This window comes from Bufo gargarizans, chromosome 7 (assembly GCF_014858855.1).
Source record: "Bufo gargarizans isolate SCDJY-AF-19 chromosome 7, ASM1485885v1, whole genome shotgun sequence".
Lineage (NCBI taxonomy): Eukaryota > Metazoa > Chordata > Amphibia > Anura > Bufonidae > Bufo > Bufo gargarizans.
The window spans coordinates 81,262,574-81,278,531 of NC_058086.1; the positions used below are offsets into that span (position 1 = coordinate 81,262,574).

The following is a 15,958-nucleotide window of genomic DNA, read 5'->3' on the forward strand; positions in this document are numbered from 1 at the left end:
TACGGGTAGTGCACCCAGGACCAACAGTATTCACCTGTAGAAGGAGGAATATAGGAAACGTCACAGCCCAACAGTCGGTCCAGAACAAGACTGGAAGAAAAAAAAACACAGAACCAATACCCTACATCACATAGATGAGGGGAAGTAGCAACATAGGAGCCACCAAGGTTTGCAGAGTGGCTGTGAACCCTGAGCCAGAGAAGGAAGAAACTGAAGGAGAAAGGGGGAAGGGCGAAGCCCATTCCCCATACAAGACCGGCAGTACACAGAAGTAGCCACCGGATGATAGCGGCGGTGCCATACTCCGCCTAAGGAGGAGCCTATGCAGCGTACGCCACAGAATACGGTGATAGAAGAATCCATCACCTGAGGAAGGAGCCAAAGTATGTAATGGCTACTACAGGACCCCCATACCGTAGAGGAATCCGGTAGAAGCCACGGTATCATACTGCCCCAGGGAAGGAGAGCTAACTTTAAACGCTCCACCTGGGAAGGGCGTTGAACAGGAACAACTGTCAAGTAAGCGTCAGGGAAGAACCCCCTACCTGATGGAATGCCCCACTGTAGCAACTGCAAACGCTAGTACCCGCATAAAAAGCCGCACCAGCGGAGGAGAGCAGGCTGCAAAGCTAAACCAGAGTGCCAGCACAAACACTTCCCACATCAGGAATGGTGGAAAGAGTGAGGAGTCAATGCAACACTTGACCAGTTGGCACGTAATCATCATATATGTGCAATGGTGTACGCACCACTACTGATGCGGACAAAATCATTATCGACTGGGACAATGGAAGCCCATGGAGATGGGAGTCTCTAGGACACAAAAGTGATGTTAGTAAACACCCTGAAAAGACAGGAGTTAATCATGCCCAAAACCAGCTTCAAAGGAACACAATGAGGAATAGTCACCATATCCACTGGCGGGACTCATATAGCACTAGAGTGAGCGTACCAAGCACCGTCTAGTACCGACTGTTGCCACGCCCCCTAATGAAATAAGCTCAGGCACCTAGAGCTGTGGCGCAGTTGAATTGCAGAATCTGCAGATATACAGATACTCCCCTGCTAGTGTATCACTAGCGAAAGGGGGGTAAGGCAAGTAGTAAGCACAGTGAAGCGCAACACTCCTAAGGTAGGATAGTGCAACAGTCGGACCGTATCCAAACTGGTGCAACAGGAAAATACCCCACCTAAGAAGGGGGGTTAATACCCACAGTGAAAACTAGTGCATATGGCAATCCTGTACCCTGTGGGAAAGCAATTAGCACCCAAGTAAGGGGGTAATGCATACAGCACACCTTGTAACCAGTGAGAATGGAATCGCTCCACCTATGGAAGGAGCTAATGAATACGGCAGGTACTGAACCCAGTGGATGTACAATTCCACCACCTACAGAAGGGGGAATGCACTAAAAACAGTGTTATTGTACTTAGTCCACCTATGGCAGGAGACAATGTATAAAGTCAGAACCGTATCCTAGTAGTGCAATTACTCCGCCTAAGGAAGCGGGTAATGCCTACAACGAGTGCTACTGGCCACCGTAGATGCAATCTGAGGAGATTGTTTCAGATTCACGTCAGGGTCCGAATCAGTGATTCTCCTCACCTCCTGTGGAGATATTCGAGGAGATGACCTGCTGTGGTCCGCTAGCGTGCAGGCATATGCCTCAGAAAATCGCCCCTAGCGGACGCGGACTGCGCAGGTGGGGGCTTATCAACCAAACCACCCGGGGGGTGGATTGGGAACAGAGGTCCTGTATAAAATGGAGCCTGCGGAGAATTATCAACCCAACAACCCTAGAGGGAGGATTGGGAAGTTTCATTTTTCCACCACTGGAATCGCGCAGGTGGAGAATTATCGATCAAACGGCCCCGGAGGATGGATTGGGATCCTGCAGAGATCCTTCAATGAATTGCGCAGGTGGAGAATTACGGGAATTACAGCTGTCCTCCACGTGAGTTGCGAAGGTGGAGTGTTATCAACCAAACAACCCCGGAGGGTGGATTGGGAATTGCCGAGGTTCTCTGCTGTATTGAGCAGGTGGAGAATTATCAACCAAACTACCCCGGAGGGTGGATTGGGAATTGCAGAGGTCAACTGTATTGCACCTGTGGAAAATAATCAACCAAGCTACCCCGGAGGGTGGGTTGGGAACTGTCAGAGGTCCTCCACTGGTTTACGCAGGTGGAGCATTATAAACCAAACGGCCCAGAGGGCGGAGTGGGGGAGGGCGGATTGGGAAACAATGAGAGGTCGTCACGTGTCCGGGATAGGGCACGGGCCCAGTTTGGTGACGCACAGTCAGAGTGGACATGACTGAGGGGAGTAGGGCCTGTATGGATGTAGACGTTTGTTTTTAGTTTCATTTATTTATTTATTTTTTTAAAACTGGCCTGCATAGCCTCAAGTGGATAAGAGGCAGGAAGGGTTTAACAGTGCAATAAGCAATTTGCACAGGCCATTTAGCCCCTGATAATCCTGTGCTGGCCTAACAGAAGTGGCTGGCCAGGAAGGCTTGAACAAAAGGACTTGAAGTCCAGGAGCGGTGCTGATGAGGGCGGGGCAGCGGCAGCTAGGCGGGAAGAATTTCGCGCCAGCCCGCCTCACTCCCCCTCTGGGTCGCAGGCCGCGAAGCCAGGGCCTAAAGTTCCAATGCTCGGCCACCCGGGACCCTCCCCCTCTGTACTGCAAGTAAGACATACACATTCCGGCCGGAGACACCGCCCCGCGACTGGGATGACAACAGGGTAAGAAGAGCCTATAGGCACCACTTCAAGCCGGGGCCTAAATTTTCTGCGGCGCCCGGAAGACTGGGATGTTCACCCCCCTGCGGCTGGAACTCTTGACAGCCGGAGGTCCATGCTAAGCAAGTGCCACAAGGGGTCAGGCGTCCGCGATCGGCAGGAGGCATTTACCCTTTCGGAGCTGCGCGCTTGACGCCCGCTCCCGAAAGAGGAATATGGAGGATACTGCCGCCAGAAATAGCTAGTGGAAGTCAGACTGCGCTCCAGTCTTTCGCTGGAGGTGCCCGGGGAGAAGATACATTAACCCTCTGAGCCGGAAAGCAGTCGGCCTAGAGGGGAAGTGAGAGGGGGGGCTGCGTGTCGTTGGTGGCGCATGACGCCCGCCGGATTAACCCCTTCTCTCTTTAGGGGTCTGTTTCTTAGCTGAATAAAGTCCCCTGGCTATTAACCTTAGGGCGACCCAGATTTTCAAAGAGGGAGGGGGAATAGGGCTTAAATACTCACCAAGTCCCGTGTACTCGCCTCATCTTCATCCTCTTCTCTTCACCCTCCCAAGCAGGCCCATAAGGTACCTTCCCCAGCAGCTGGCACCAGAGTGGCAGGAGTCTGGTATGGCGGGAGGGTCTTCACTTTGGTGGACCTAGGTGACCCCCTAGGCTGCCCTGGTCCGCCTTGTCTTCTGTGGGAGAGGCAGCAGTGCGGGGGAGAGGCAGCAGTGCGGGTGACCGGCACTGGCGCAACTCGACCCCGGGAGAACAGGGAGGCGAGGCGTCCACTGTTGTCCCATCTGAAAAAGGGGGGGGGACTAAAAACAAAGGAGATTCAGGAGGGAGGTCTTGCCTCCTATTGACACTAGAAAAAACTGAAGCTCTCTCTCCAGGCTGGAGGGGGTATAGCTGCCAGGAGCAGAGCTAACAGCTTTTACTAGTGTCAACGCCTCCTAGAGGACATAGCTATACCCACGGTCTGTGTCCCCCAATGAATATGGGCGAGAAATATATATATATTTTTGAATAAAACTTGCTTAGTTTAGTTATATATTGCTGCCCATCAGATTTTCAGTGCTATATTTATTTATTTTTTTCATAACTCGGACAACCCCTTTAATGATCAGCTTATTTTGACATTAAAAAGGGACACTTCCACCAGAAAGGTTATTTTTTTTTGTTTTTTATTAATCCATAACTAGTTTAGTGCTGCTGTGAGGGGAAGATGTTATCTGCTACTATTAGGCCCCTTTCAAACGAGTGAGTGTCAGCTCCCATCCTGTCCTCCCAGTACTGCTGGGGTCACATAGCATTATATTGATTTATGATGCTATGTAACTCTTACAGTTCTGGAATGTATTGGATAATAGTGACAGCATTATAAGGCTGTACAGCATTCAGAAAGACCTGGCGGCTCCTGCAGTCTCTTCGCGCCAGTGGTCACATGGCTGGCGGGCTGGAACAGGAAGCAGCATAGCACTTCCTTAGCTGAACACAGCACTCGTTCAGCACTGGTTATACAGCGATCTAGAAGGCAGGGACACAGGAAAGGTCATTGCCTTCTCTATGGGGTGACCTACTGTAACCGACAGCAGGCTCCTCGCTCAGCAGCTGCAATCTCTGAATGGATGTTCCCGACCCCATGATGTTTATAGTCTATGGGCAGTCAGGATTGCAATCCTCTGAGCATAGAATACCATCCCAGTCTAGGATTTTTACAGGCAGCCCATTAAGCCCTGTTTAAGGCTCATAAGTCCCCAGGCTGTCAATACAATCAATTGGAGCCCTAAATTACTGCAGAGGCCCTGACACAGCCAACACTAGCCATGTATGGAGCAGAATCAGCTGATGACCAAGTTCCATACTTCTCTCATTCCCCACTGATGTACTATGGCATCATGTGTCACAATGGGGTTAAGAGGAGGAATTAACGAAAGAGTGGAATAATTTAGAATAGATAGGAAATGATCTTAAACAAAAAAAGTAGGCACATGCAGTTTTTGTGTTTAAAAACCAACCTGATTCATGGGTGCAGATGGTCCTTGATGTTGGGTTAGCGGTGCCTGTTGTCTTGGTACCAACGACTGCATAGGCATGCCCACCTGACCAAACTGGTTCATAACTACAATCAAAATTAGGTGGAATGGTTTAGACAGTTAGCATTCTGGTGCAAAATTAAGAAAATGGTTATATATATATATATGTAGTCAAAAACTATTCTGTAGTAAGGATTTCAATGACAATCACCAAATTAATAATGATGGCTACAATGGCTAACGCAACAAACTAGTAAACATTTTACCTGTTTGGCTTGGCATGGGATTCACAATTTGACTTTGAACATTAGCACGCATCATACTGGAGTCTTGTACAGGGCCATCTATAGGGACAAAAAGCGGAAATACATATAAAATCAAAAAATGTGGAACTTTATTGGAAACTGAACTGAAACTGTTGGGCTGATACACAGATTATTGTATCTTAATTTTTATCAAGCAGTAGCAGAATAAAACAATCATATTGAGTTGTATGCAATATTTTAGATTTCACCAGTCACTCTAAAAGAAACAAACCAGCAAAACAGAAATGGACAACCCCTTTGACTAATTAGACATCAAATGATAACCTATTCTCAGGATAGATCATTATCAGATCAGCGAGGGGGGGAGGGGTCTGAGTCCAGGCCGCTCCCCCACCGATCAGATGTTTCAGCGCGCTGACACATTCCCCTGAGCTCTGGCGAGAACAGCCAGCTCCTAGCAGCTTTTCCAACATCGTAAATGATCTGTGCTTGGCATTGCCGCTCAGCCCCATTTCACTTCTATGGGGCTGAGCTGCAACTAGGCCATGTGATCAATGTATGGCGACGTCACAAGGCCTAGGAAGAAGCTGCAGTACCCGACCTTTGTAACAAATGATTGGCGGAGGTCCCTGGTGTCGGACCCCTACCGATCCGATACTAATGACCTATACTGAGGATAGGCCATCAATATAATTTACTGGATAACCTCCTTAACCAGCTTTTGTTGTGTGTATGATGTACTGAAATACAGATGAAATATACCCAGAAACAGCATGCCACTGTCTGGAGTAGTACATTTTAGACATTGCTCATGCAGTGTGTAATTTTATATGCGCAATTTCAAATACACATTGCAGCAGATTCTCATAGATGGCATAAATTTATAGAAATTAACAAAATGGGTAGTCATGCACCATACTCCTCATCCAGCCCGAGTCGCTGTGATACTGTAAATCTGGTGCAGGTCTAGACAGCATGGCTAACTCTATAGCAACTATTGGTTGACTGACAATTTTCACACCTTAATTTTGGCATGGTACGTTTCATACTAAGGCCTGTCCCCTTCCCCCTAAGCACCAGGTTTTTAAGCGTGTCAGAAGAAAATAGGATAAACCCCAATTGCGTCAAATTGCACTAGTTTATAGATAGATTCTATAGCCAGATATATTAGTAAATCTGGGTTAATGTGTATATAAAAAAATAAAATAAAAAAAAAGTAAAGTCAAAGTTATGACACTTAATGTGGCTCCCATGTGTATTATGCCTTGACATCAATGAGGTAGAAAATTATCACAATGCAAAAAAAAATTTCAAAAATTAAAGGGAGTCTTTCACCTAATCTGAGCGTTTTAGACCGCTCAGATCAGGTTATAGACTCTTTGACCCTCATTACAATCGTACCTTTCTCTTGTGTCCCTCGTGCAGATAATGAAAATTACACTTTTTAAAAGTATGCAAATGATCTTCTGAAGGTGCCCAGGGGTGGCGTTACTGGGCGATGTGCCCAGAAAAACACACCTCCAGCCGGCGGATGTCCCGAGCGTCACCAGAAGACGGTGGGCTGGGAACTAGCTCGCACCTGCACACTGCTCTGCCCATTATGGGCAGAGGAACAGCTTTTCATATTGCGCATGCGCCGGCCAACTAAAGACAGTCGGCCGGCGCATGCACAATATGAAAGGATGTTCCTCTCCCCATAATGGACAGAGCAGTGTGCAGGTGCGAGCCAGTTCCCAGCCCGCCATCCTCTGGTGCCGCACGTGACATCCGCCGGCTGGAGGTGTGTTTTTCTGGGCACAATGCCCAGTAACGCCGCCCCTGGGCACCTTCAGAAGATAATTTGCATAAGTTTAAAAAACAAGATTTTTGTGAAACTCACCTGTAAAATCTCTTTCTCGCTTAGTTCATTGGGGGACACAGGACCGTGGGTATAGCTGCTTGCTGCCACTAGGAGGCGACACTAGGCTGAGAAAGTGATAACTCCTCTCCTCCCCTGCAGGCTATACCCCTTCCCGCCTGGAGAGAGCATATCAGTTTGTGCCCAAGCAATAGAAGTAGAAGAAAATCATATGGTACAAAAACGACAACTGACCAACGCCAGTCGGATCAACCAAAATTGGGGGTCATACTGGCCCCACAACCACCAACAATTACCGCAAACAAAGTACTGGGTGGGAGCGGTGTCCCCCAATGAACTAAGCGAGAAAGAGATTTTACAGGTGAGTTTCACAAAAATCTTGTTTTCTCGCTTGTATCATTGGGGGACACAGGACCGTGGGATGTCCTAAAGCAGTCCACGGGGAGGGAAAAGTCACATGCCCATGGAGAAAAACGCCCTCGAGGATGCGTAACTCACTGCCGTCTGCAAGAATTTGCTGCCTGGAACAGTATCCGCCGGTGCCCAGGAAGGCACCCGGAAAAACTTGATGAACGTGTGCCCGGAAGACCAAGATACTGTCCTCCACAATGGAAGGCTACTGCATGAAAGAGATGGACCCGAGAAGTGAATGTATATATCCGGAAAAACATCCTTTGGAAGCCGTCAGCTTTGACAAGGACCCCAGGATAAAATCTGTAGACGTCCGTACGGCGGTAACTGCAAGTCATGGACAAGCAAGCTAAGAGGCCAAATCACATGGCTGATGAGAGTTCGGTCTGTGTAATGCGAGGGAGAAGAGAAAACCATGTCTGAGAGTGTGGAAAGGCGACCACCTTTTGCAAAGGTAGAGGAAACTGGAGTGTTCCACTGCCCTATGTTCAGACTTAAAGAAAAAAAATACGTACAAGAAGGAGTATCAACTCCGCAAAAAAAAAAAACACCACCAAACAGCTGGCCCCTGGCTGCCACTGTGGAAATAGATCTAAAGGGCCAAGAACGCAGGATTCACCTCTGGACAAGAGATGAGAGCAGGATATTGGTAGACCAATGCCCTCACGGCCGTAGAGGCTTGTGGTGAGAGTTCTAGTGAGAGAGGCTGCCTGAAAAAACACCAAGAAACAACACCTGAGCCAGGCGTGCCCCACTGCAAGCCAAAGAATCAATACCTCTTAAGAAAGGTAAAGTAAATCCAAAGTGAGCACCACCCGTGATGGGAAGCCCCGACAGTGACCATATATAACAAAGTGGCGACCCTGCCTGGAAGGGCAGATGAGTGGAGCCAAGGAAGAGAAATACACTTGCCGGGTGAAGTTCGATTACGACGTCCAACGCCTCCACCGTACTCAAGGAACCCTGGGCCTGGAAAAATAGACATGGGCTTCCAGAGTCGTACAACCCATGGCTACTGGTCAGCTAGACAGAAGGATAAGGTGACCAGCTATCCAACTCGCGGAGAGACCGGAAAGGAAAAGTGTGATCCATTTCAGGGATGAACCCCTACTAGCGGGGGACGTCATGACAGACACCCACTCTCAGTCCACACCCGGAATGAGCAGTGTAAGAACAACCACCATCGGTTTGAGGTGACGTAGACATCACCGATATCTGAAGAGAGGTAACACCGATGGCGTCACGGTATGATCAGTAGAATACAAATCCCGCTTAGAACGGCAATCTAGTGGTAGACGAGTGCCGTAGGGAATGAGCTACCCAGTAGAACACACACGAAGGTAGGTGCTGATCAGCCATGGCAACTACACCATCGCCACGCCCGAGTGGACGACAGAAGGAGAACCGTTGTCAGAGCCACGGACCCTTATCGGTAGTGTAAACCAGAAAGAGTCCAGAACGAAAACCCATTCCCATCTGAGACTGGCGCTCTACAGAATCTAGTAGTAATGTGACACTCCGCCTGAAGATGAGGCCATACCAGGAAGGTCCCAAGAGTAATGCTCAAGCTATACTCCAGCTGAGGACACTGATTCTCGTGTTAGAGAACCCGATACCTGACAAAGAACTGTGCAGTAGGAACCTTAGCATGTAATGGTGACGCAAACACCCCTTGTGCGGTAGGATCTACTGCATGCTCCACAGCGTGGACATGAGGAGAAGGCCTGAGGACATCCAGTATAAGTCATGGTATCAAGCGGGCCCATTTAGAAGAGCCAACCTTAAACCCTCCACCTGAAAAGGGCGCTGAACAGGAACAACTACTGAAGTAGAACCAGGATAGAGACCCTACCTTAAGGGAACTGTCCCAGCCCAACTACAGGGATTAGGAGCATCTAGCCCTAGCGTGAAGACTACCCTGCGAAGTAGAACCCGTAGTAGTAGTCACTGCAGAGTGCCAGCATAACACCCTCCCCTAGATAAGGGTGAGTGGTGGACAAAGCATCCGGAGTCAGTGGAATATTTAGCTTGCTGGATCCTGATTACCGTACTCTGTGCAGTGTGATTGACCTGAACGGTGGAAGCTCATGGGGATGGGGGGTCTCTAAGACACATAAGGCTGGATGACCCCCCTGAGAGCACAAAGGTCGACATTGTGTCCCCAATCCTTGCTGGAAGAAAAGAGGGATACAATATGGGAGTATCTATAGTAGTCAGTGGCAGTATCCATATGCCACTAGATGGAGAATATCAGGCCCCATCGGTACCGACTGTTGCCACGGACCACCTGTGAAGGAAACCAAGGCATCTAGAGTCGTGGCATAGTTGGAATACAGCATGCAAAGATGCATAGTGACTCCCCCGGTAATGGATCATTTGTAGAGGGTAATGCCACAGGAAGTATGTGATGGCAAATGAGAGATGGAACAGCAACCAATGGTAGTGCAATCCCCCGCATAGAGAAGGGGGTAGCGCAATAGTCAGAACCGCAATCTACAGAAATGTAATTACCCACTCAATGGAGAGGGAACAGCTACGGTAAGCATTGTGCTCAGTGGCAGTGCAATCACTCCTTCTATGATAGGGAGTAACATATCCAGTAAGTACTGTAACCCGAGGTAGAGCAAATACATCACCCATCGAAGGGGGTAGCGCACCCAGCAGAACTTGTATATGACGAGTTCTGTACTCGGTGGGAAGTGCAATTATCCCACCCCAGTAAGGGGGTTAATGCGCACGTAAACACTGCAACAGCAGTGAGAATGCCATAATGCCACCTATACAAGAGGTTAATGTATGCTGACAATACTGAGCCCAGTGGAACTGCAATTCCGCCACTCACCGAACGAGGGACGCCTATGGCTGGCATCGAGACCAATGCTAGTGCGGTCAGTCCACCTCAAGGAGGAGGTAATACCACACGCAGGCCGACCGGGACTCACCGCTAGTCAGAACACAGCGTACCTGGAACGATGCCCGGAAGGCGGCCGTCTGTGTCCACTGCCGCGCAAGCCCATGGGAAGGGAAAAAAGTGCGGCCGGAGGGAAAAGAAGAGAAATAAATCGGTAGGCCCGAATAAAGCCAGGGCCTAGATTTTGCAGCGTCTGGCCGTCTATAGTATCCGTTCTGCCTGCTCTCCTGGGACAGCAATAGCGGGCGCCCGAGAAGGATCCGCCGAGAGGGTGCGTCACTTGGTCGACCGGGAAGCCCACTCGGCGGTCGAAGAGCGGTGGGACGGAATAGGGAAGACATCTGTTTGCTGAGGAATCCCCTGAATAGATCGGGGAGGGGAGACAGAAATAAGATGCCACCGCTGTGGCATGGGATTAACCCCTTTTATTCTGAGGTGAGCTGGGCGACGGGTGGAGGATTCGCTACCCCCTTAAGAAGGGGGCCATATGCAAGGGGAACAGGGAGTGACAGTAATACTCACCTGTCTTCATCTGTGTTCTTCACCCATAGTCTTGTACCAGCAGGGCCACCCCACGACCGCTGGCACCAGGCATCAGGGGTCCAGGTAGAGAAGGGCTGGGGAGGAGGTGGCCCTCTTGCTGGCGGGAAGCAGGGGAGCGAGGCTGCCCTGATACGCTTTGCCTTCTTGGGGAGGCGGGGCGGTGGAACAAGCAACACCGGCCAGCCTCCCAGGGAGACAGACGCATGCAAATCTGTGCCCCTTAACCTAAAGAAATAAAATAAACTAAAAACAAAATTGTAAAAGAGCCACCCTGCTAAGCAGGGAGGTCTGCCTCCTACGACACCAAGCTAAAAACTCATATGCTCTCTCCAGCCGGGAAGGGGTATAGCCTGCAGGGGAGGAGTTATCACTTTTCAGCCTAGTGTCGCCTCCTAGTGGCAGCAAGCAGCTATACCCACGGTCCTGTGTCCCCCAATGATACAAGCGAGAAAGTGTTATTTTCATTATCTGGACGAGGGACACAGACGAGAAAGGTACGATTGTAATGAGGGTCAAAGAGTCTATAACCTGTTCTGAGCGGTCTAAAACGTTCAGATTAGGTGAAAGACTCCCTTAAAATCTGATAGGGATTTCTCGATATCTACAATATGTAAGTGGAACATACCCTTAATGCTAAATTTCCATATACCACAGAAAACTGGATTTTTGTACTCACCGTAAAATCCTTTTCTCGTAGGATGCATTCGGAGACACAGCACCATGGGTAAACCACTAGGAGGCGACACTAGATAACAAAGGTTGGCTCTGCCCAGGTAGGCTATACCCTCTCCACAGCCACTAGGCTATTCAGTTTGTACCAATAGCAGTAGGAGAGAGAAACAAAAAGGCGAAGAACCAACATGTCCTAGACCAGGGAATGGAACAAAAACAGCAACCCGGTGACAGGAAGAGACAAGACAAAAGGGTGGGATCTGTGTCCCCCAATGCATCCTACGGGAAAAGGATTTTACGGAGAGTACAAAAAAAAAAAAAGTTCTCTCGTGAAGGGCATTGGGGGGGACACAGCACCATGGGACGTCCCAAAGCAGTTCCCGAGGGTGGGATTGAAAAGTCATGCAAAGAGTTGGGTGCAGAGGTGCAGGAGAACCATGTGACCCAACAGGACCAGGAGAGACCCAACATGAAATGGTCCCAAGGAAAAAAAAAATGGGAGACCGTAAGGATCCCAAGGGCAAGTGCCCGGGAACAAAGCCTGTAAGAAGAAACAAGGAAAAAACCCAGCTCCACCCAAGGTGGAAGAAATAAAGCGCTGGAGGACAGGGAGCAGGGCAAATGTCCTGCACGAGAAGCAGAAGATAAACAAGACTGCACTAGATAACCCAAGTAAGTATCTGGAAGAACCAGGGCTCCCATGAAGAAACAGGGGAGTAGTACTGCCACGTGTTGTTGGTAACAACCTAGATCTCTGCCTAAAGAAGGATGCTGCAAGATGAAAATCCATAAGAGAAGAAAATTTAATGAATCCACCAAAGGACAAAAAACATCAGCCATGGTTGACTAACCAGCCCAAGCGTAGTGACTAGCAACTGTATAACACTGTCCCAGAAGGGGCAGGAAAAGCAGCCTGGATCCTGCTACGGAAACGCTAGACATCAATACGTTAGAAAGGATGCAGAAGACGCCTGGGAAAAATGGGCGGGACTACACGGACATGTAGAAACCAGCTTCCAACCCGCATAATGAAACCACCAGAGAAGAGAAAGGAAACAGACAGTTGCAGACAATGGCAAGGCCCAGAGGAACTGCCCTTGTGTCCTGTAGCACATCTAAATCAGAGAACATAAGGGGGTAAACCAGGAACACCCAGACCATGAGTGAACTACGGGGGCCATGTCCGATACTCGAGCAAGCAGCTGAAAAATTCCACCCACCAGCAGAGTGGCGCTCAGTAGCCCTGTCACAGCCATATCAGAGAGGACGTCCAATAATGACAGTTGTCCTTGACCACCCAGAGATTCTGTATGGTGGAGAACCTCCAGCGATGACCCGAAAACTGCAGTCGCGGCTGTTGCCAACAATACTTCGTACCCTTGTAGGATAGAAGATCCAGTGGCGATTAGTGTAAACTACCAGGAATAGGCCACTTCGTCGAAAGAAAGCAGAGAGACCATAAATAACTTGAGTACTCCATAACATGGGGTAACAGTTGTGCGGCATACAGTAGTACTTTACAGGGTTGACAAGGAGCAAACCTAGCACAAAACCAACAACCACCTGCCCATGGTGGAGGGAGTGTGGTTTGTTGTGGACCACCCCGGTCAGATCTGAAAAAGCCAGCCATACATTGGATCTAACAGTCACAACACTAGTCCGACCAAGAAGTGGGAAAACTGGACCACCCCTATGAGATATGGTTACCAGGTACATGCTGTAACCAGGATGGTAAGTTGTAGACAGTGCCTTGAGAAGGTACGAGTAGACCCTCGAGCATGACAGTAATAGGGTGCTAGATGCGTGTTCTAACCAGATAAGAGGAATGAATATAGCGACTATGGATGGAAACATCACTCCGTAGGACAGACAATACCCGCCTATAATTGGGGTAAAGTGGCTGCACAGAGCCACAGCATCCGGGAATGCTACAGTATCTGGCGATGGTACAGGCACTGTACCTGTAAGGCAGAAATATGGCTGTGTAGTGCAGAGGTAAAACCAGACAGGTGAAATGGGTACAGCACCTGGAGATGGTAGAGGTACCCAAGAGGTGCAACGGCTACTGCATTAGAAAGGGGCCTATACTGCACGCAGGGAGGAAAAAGGGCTGCATGGTGCACCATAGACCAAGACAGGCGCACACTATAATCATGTAAGTGCAATGGTCACAGCAAGTGAAGGGCCTCCATCTCTCTCCTGGAAAGGGGGGAAAATAGGGCCACATGGAACACTATAGAGGCAGACAGGAGTAATGGATACATCACCTGGAGATGGTGCAGGTACTCTACCTATGAGGGAGCAAGGTGGCTGTTTGATGCACACTAGAAACAGGAAGGCGCTGTTGCAACGGCAATTGAAGTGGCTTCTATATCTCGCCAGGAAAGGGAGAGATAGGAACGCATGGAACACAACAGAGCCAGACAAGAGCAAGGGCTGTTTCACACGAGCGGATGCTGTGCGTGACATCCGCTGCGTCAATGACAGCCAAGACCCGATGCGGACAGCAGAAGCACGGAGTATTAACATGATTTATAATGCTCCGTGCCTCTCTGTGATCTCTTTACTACGAAATCACAGTGACAACTTTATCTCACTGTAATTTCGTAGTAAAGAGATCACAGAGAGGCACGGAGCATTATCAATCATGTTAATGCTCCGTGCTTTTGATGTCCGCATCGGGTCTTGGCTGTCATTCATGCAGCGGATGTCACGCACAGCATCCGCTTGTGTGAAACAGCCCTAATGGCTACAATATCTGGAGATGGTGCATGTACTCTATCTAAGAAGGAAGGAAAGTGGCTACTTGGTGCACATCATAATCAGATAGGTGCAATGGTCACGTCAAACGGAGTTGGCCTCTATATCTCGCCAGGTAAGGGAGAAATAGGGCTGCATGGTAAATCATAGAGACATACTGGAGTAATGGCTACAGCATCTGGAAATGATGCAGGTACTCCACCTATAAAAGGGAGTAAGGTGGCTGCTCGGTACACTCCAGAACCAGGTTGGGGCAATTGCAACGGCAAATGAAAATGGCCTCTATACCTCGCCTGGAAAGGGAGAAATAGGGCCTCATGGTGGACCATATAGCCAGACAGGTGTAATGACTACACCATCAAGAGATGGTGAAGGCAATTGAAGGTGGCCTGTATATCTCGCCTAGAGAGGCTGGATAACTAACGGCGACTGGAGCTGGTACATGCATTTCGTCAAGGACCTACCAGCTTGCCCAGAACAGGTACCCCCTATGAGATTTCGTGGCACACCAGCACCAGAATGGTGACCTGGTGAGAACACACTCCAATGCGTAGAATAGAACCAGAAAGGTCTGTCGTGATACAGCCTTTGGCCGAAGTAATATTAACCCCCTGTTAAGGGGTAGGCGTACGTACCAGAGACACCACGTAGGTGTGCTGGCATGCCAAACACGGTGACGTCTGACTTACCTGCAAGTACCCCCTGAAGCTTCAGGGGATTGCCATACGAAATCCACTAGAGGGGAAGCCAACCCAGGCAGGAAGGGGCGTGGCCAGCTGACCCCAAAAAAACTGGACCTAAATTAATGCTGCCATCGCAGGGAACCCCCACCGCAGAAAATGATGCAGGCCCCAGCGGGGAGCCCCCCTGGAGTAGCGATACTAGTAACCCCCCGCAGAGTGAGAAACCGGGGCTAAAGTAAGTTTCAAAGGGCAGGATTGAGTCCCCCTGAATGGTGCACCCTGGTGAGCGCCCCTCCAGTAGAGAAAGGGCACCAACGACTTAGACACCCTGGCTATGAGGAGGATGGTCAATATGACCAAGACCTGCTAGCTGGTGCCCCTCAGGTGGCATGGGGGGGGGGGTGGAGTCGTACTTACCCTCTGCCGTCTTCAGGCGCCGCAGGGTCCCCCCTTCGGCAAACACCACAGGACCAGTGGGAATGCCGGCAACCCACTGCGGATGCAGTAATGGGGACTAGGTTACCGGCGAGGTACCGAATTACCGCAGTACCGCAGGGGATGCAACTAATGTGGCAGCCCACGATGGAGCACCCGTCTGCAGCAGGTGAAAACCTGCAGAAGAGAGAAAAAAATTAAGATGAAAAAAAAAACAAAATAAAATAGCACAAGACCTGCAGGAAAAAAGCTGGTCAGATCTGCCTCCTACAGACACTAGACTAAAACTGAGTAGTCTAGTGGCTGTGGATATGATATAGTGCACCTGGGCAGAGCCAACCTTTGTTATCTAGTGTTGCCTCCTATTGGTAGATGGGCATATACCCATGGTGCTGTGTCCCCCAATGCCATTCACGAGAAATCATTTTTCTTATAAAAAGTTTAGAAGGATTATTATAGAATATGGATGTCAGAAGAGGTCCCACACTCCCCAGACCCCCCCATTTAAGCGGTACTGGCTCAATGGAATGGATGTCAAGCATGTGCAACTTTCTTCCTTCACTGCTATAGGAATTCCGAAAAAGGCCAAGAAAGCACACTATATTCTCTTTTATTTTTTTAAAGGTTTCAAAGCAGTGAATGGAAAAATGC

The 15,958-nt window shown here is 49.3% G+C and overlaps 1 protein-coding gene across 2 annotated transcripts in view; it reads right to left on the bottom strand.

Annotated features, from left to right (window-relative positions):
- EP300 (E1A binding protein p300) overlaps positions 1 to 15,958 on the bottom strand; it is a 248,573-nt gene that overhangs the window by 153,922 nt on the left and 78,693 nt on the right. For both annotated transcript variants that reach the window (XM_044302316.1, XM_044302317.1), the window contains exons 11-12: positions 5,035 to 5,112; positions 4,751 to 4,854 (exon numbers count right to left, since the gene is read on the bottom strand). In XM_044302316.1, the coding sequence (XP_044158251.1) occupies positions 4,751 to 4,854; positions 5,035 to 5,112 (182 nt within the window). The remainder of the gene's footprint in view (positions 1 to 4,750; positions 4,855 to 5,034; positions 5,113 to 15,958) is intronic.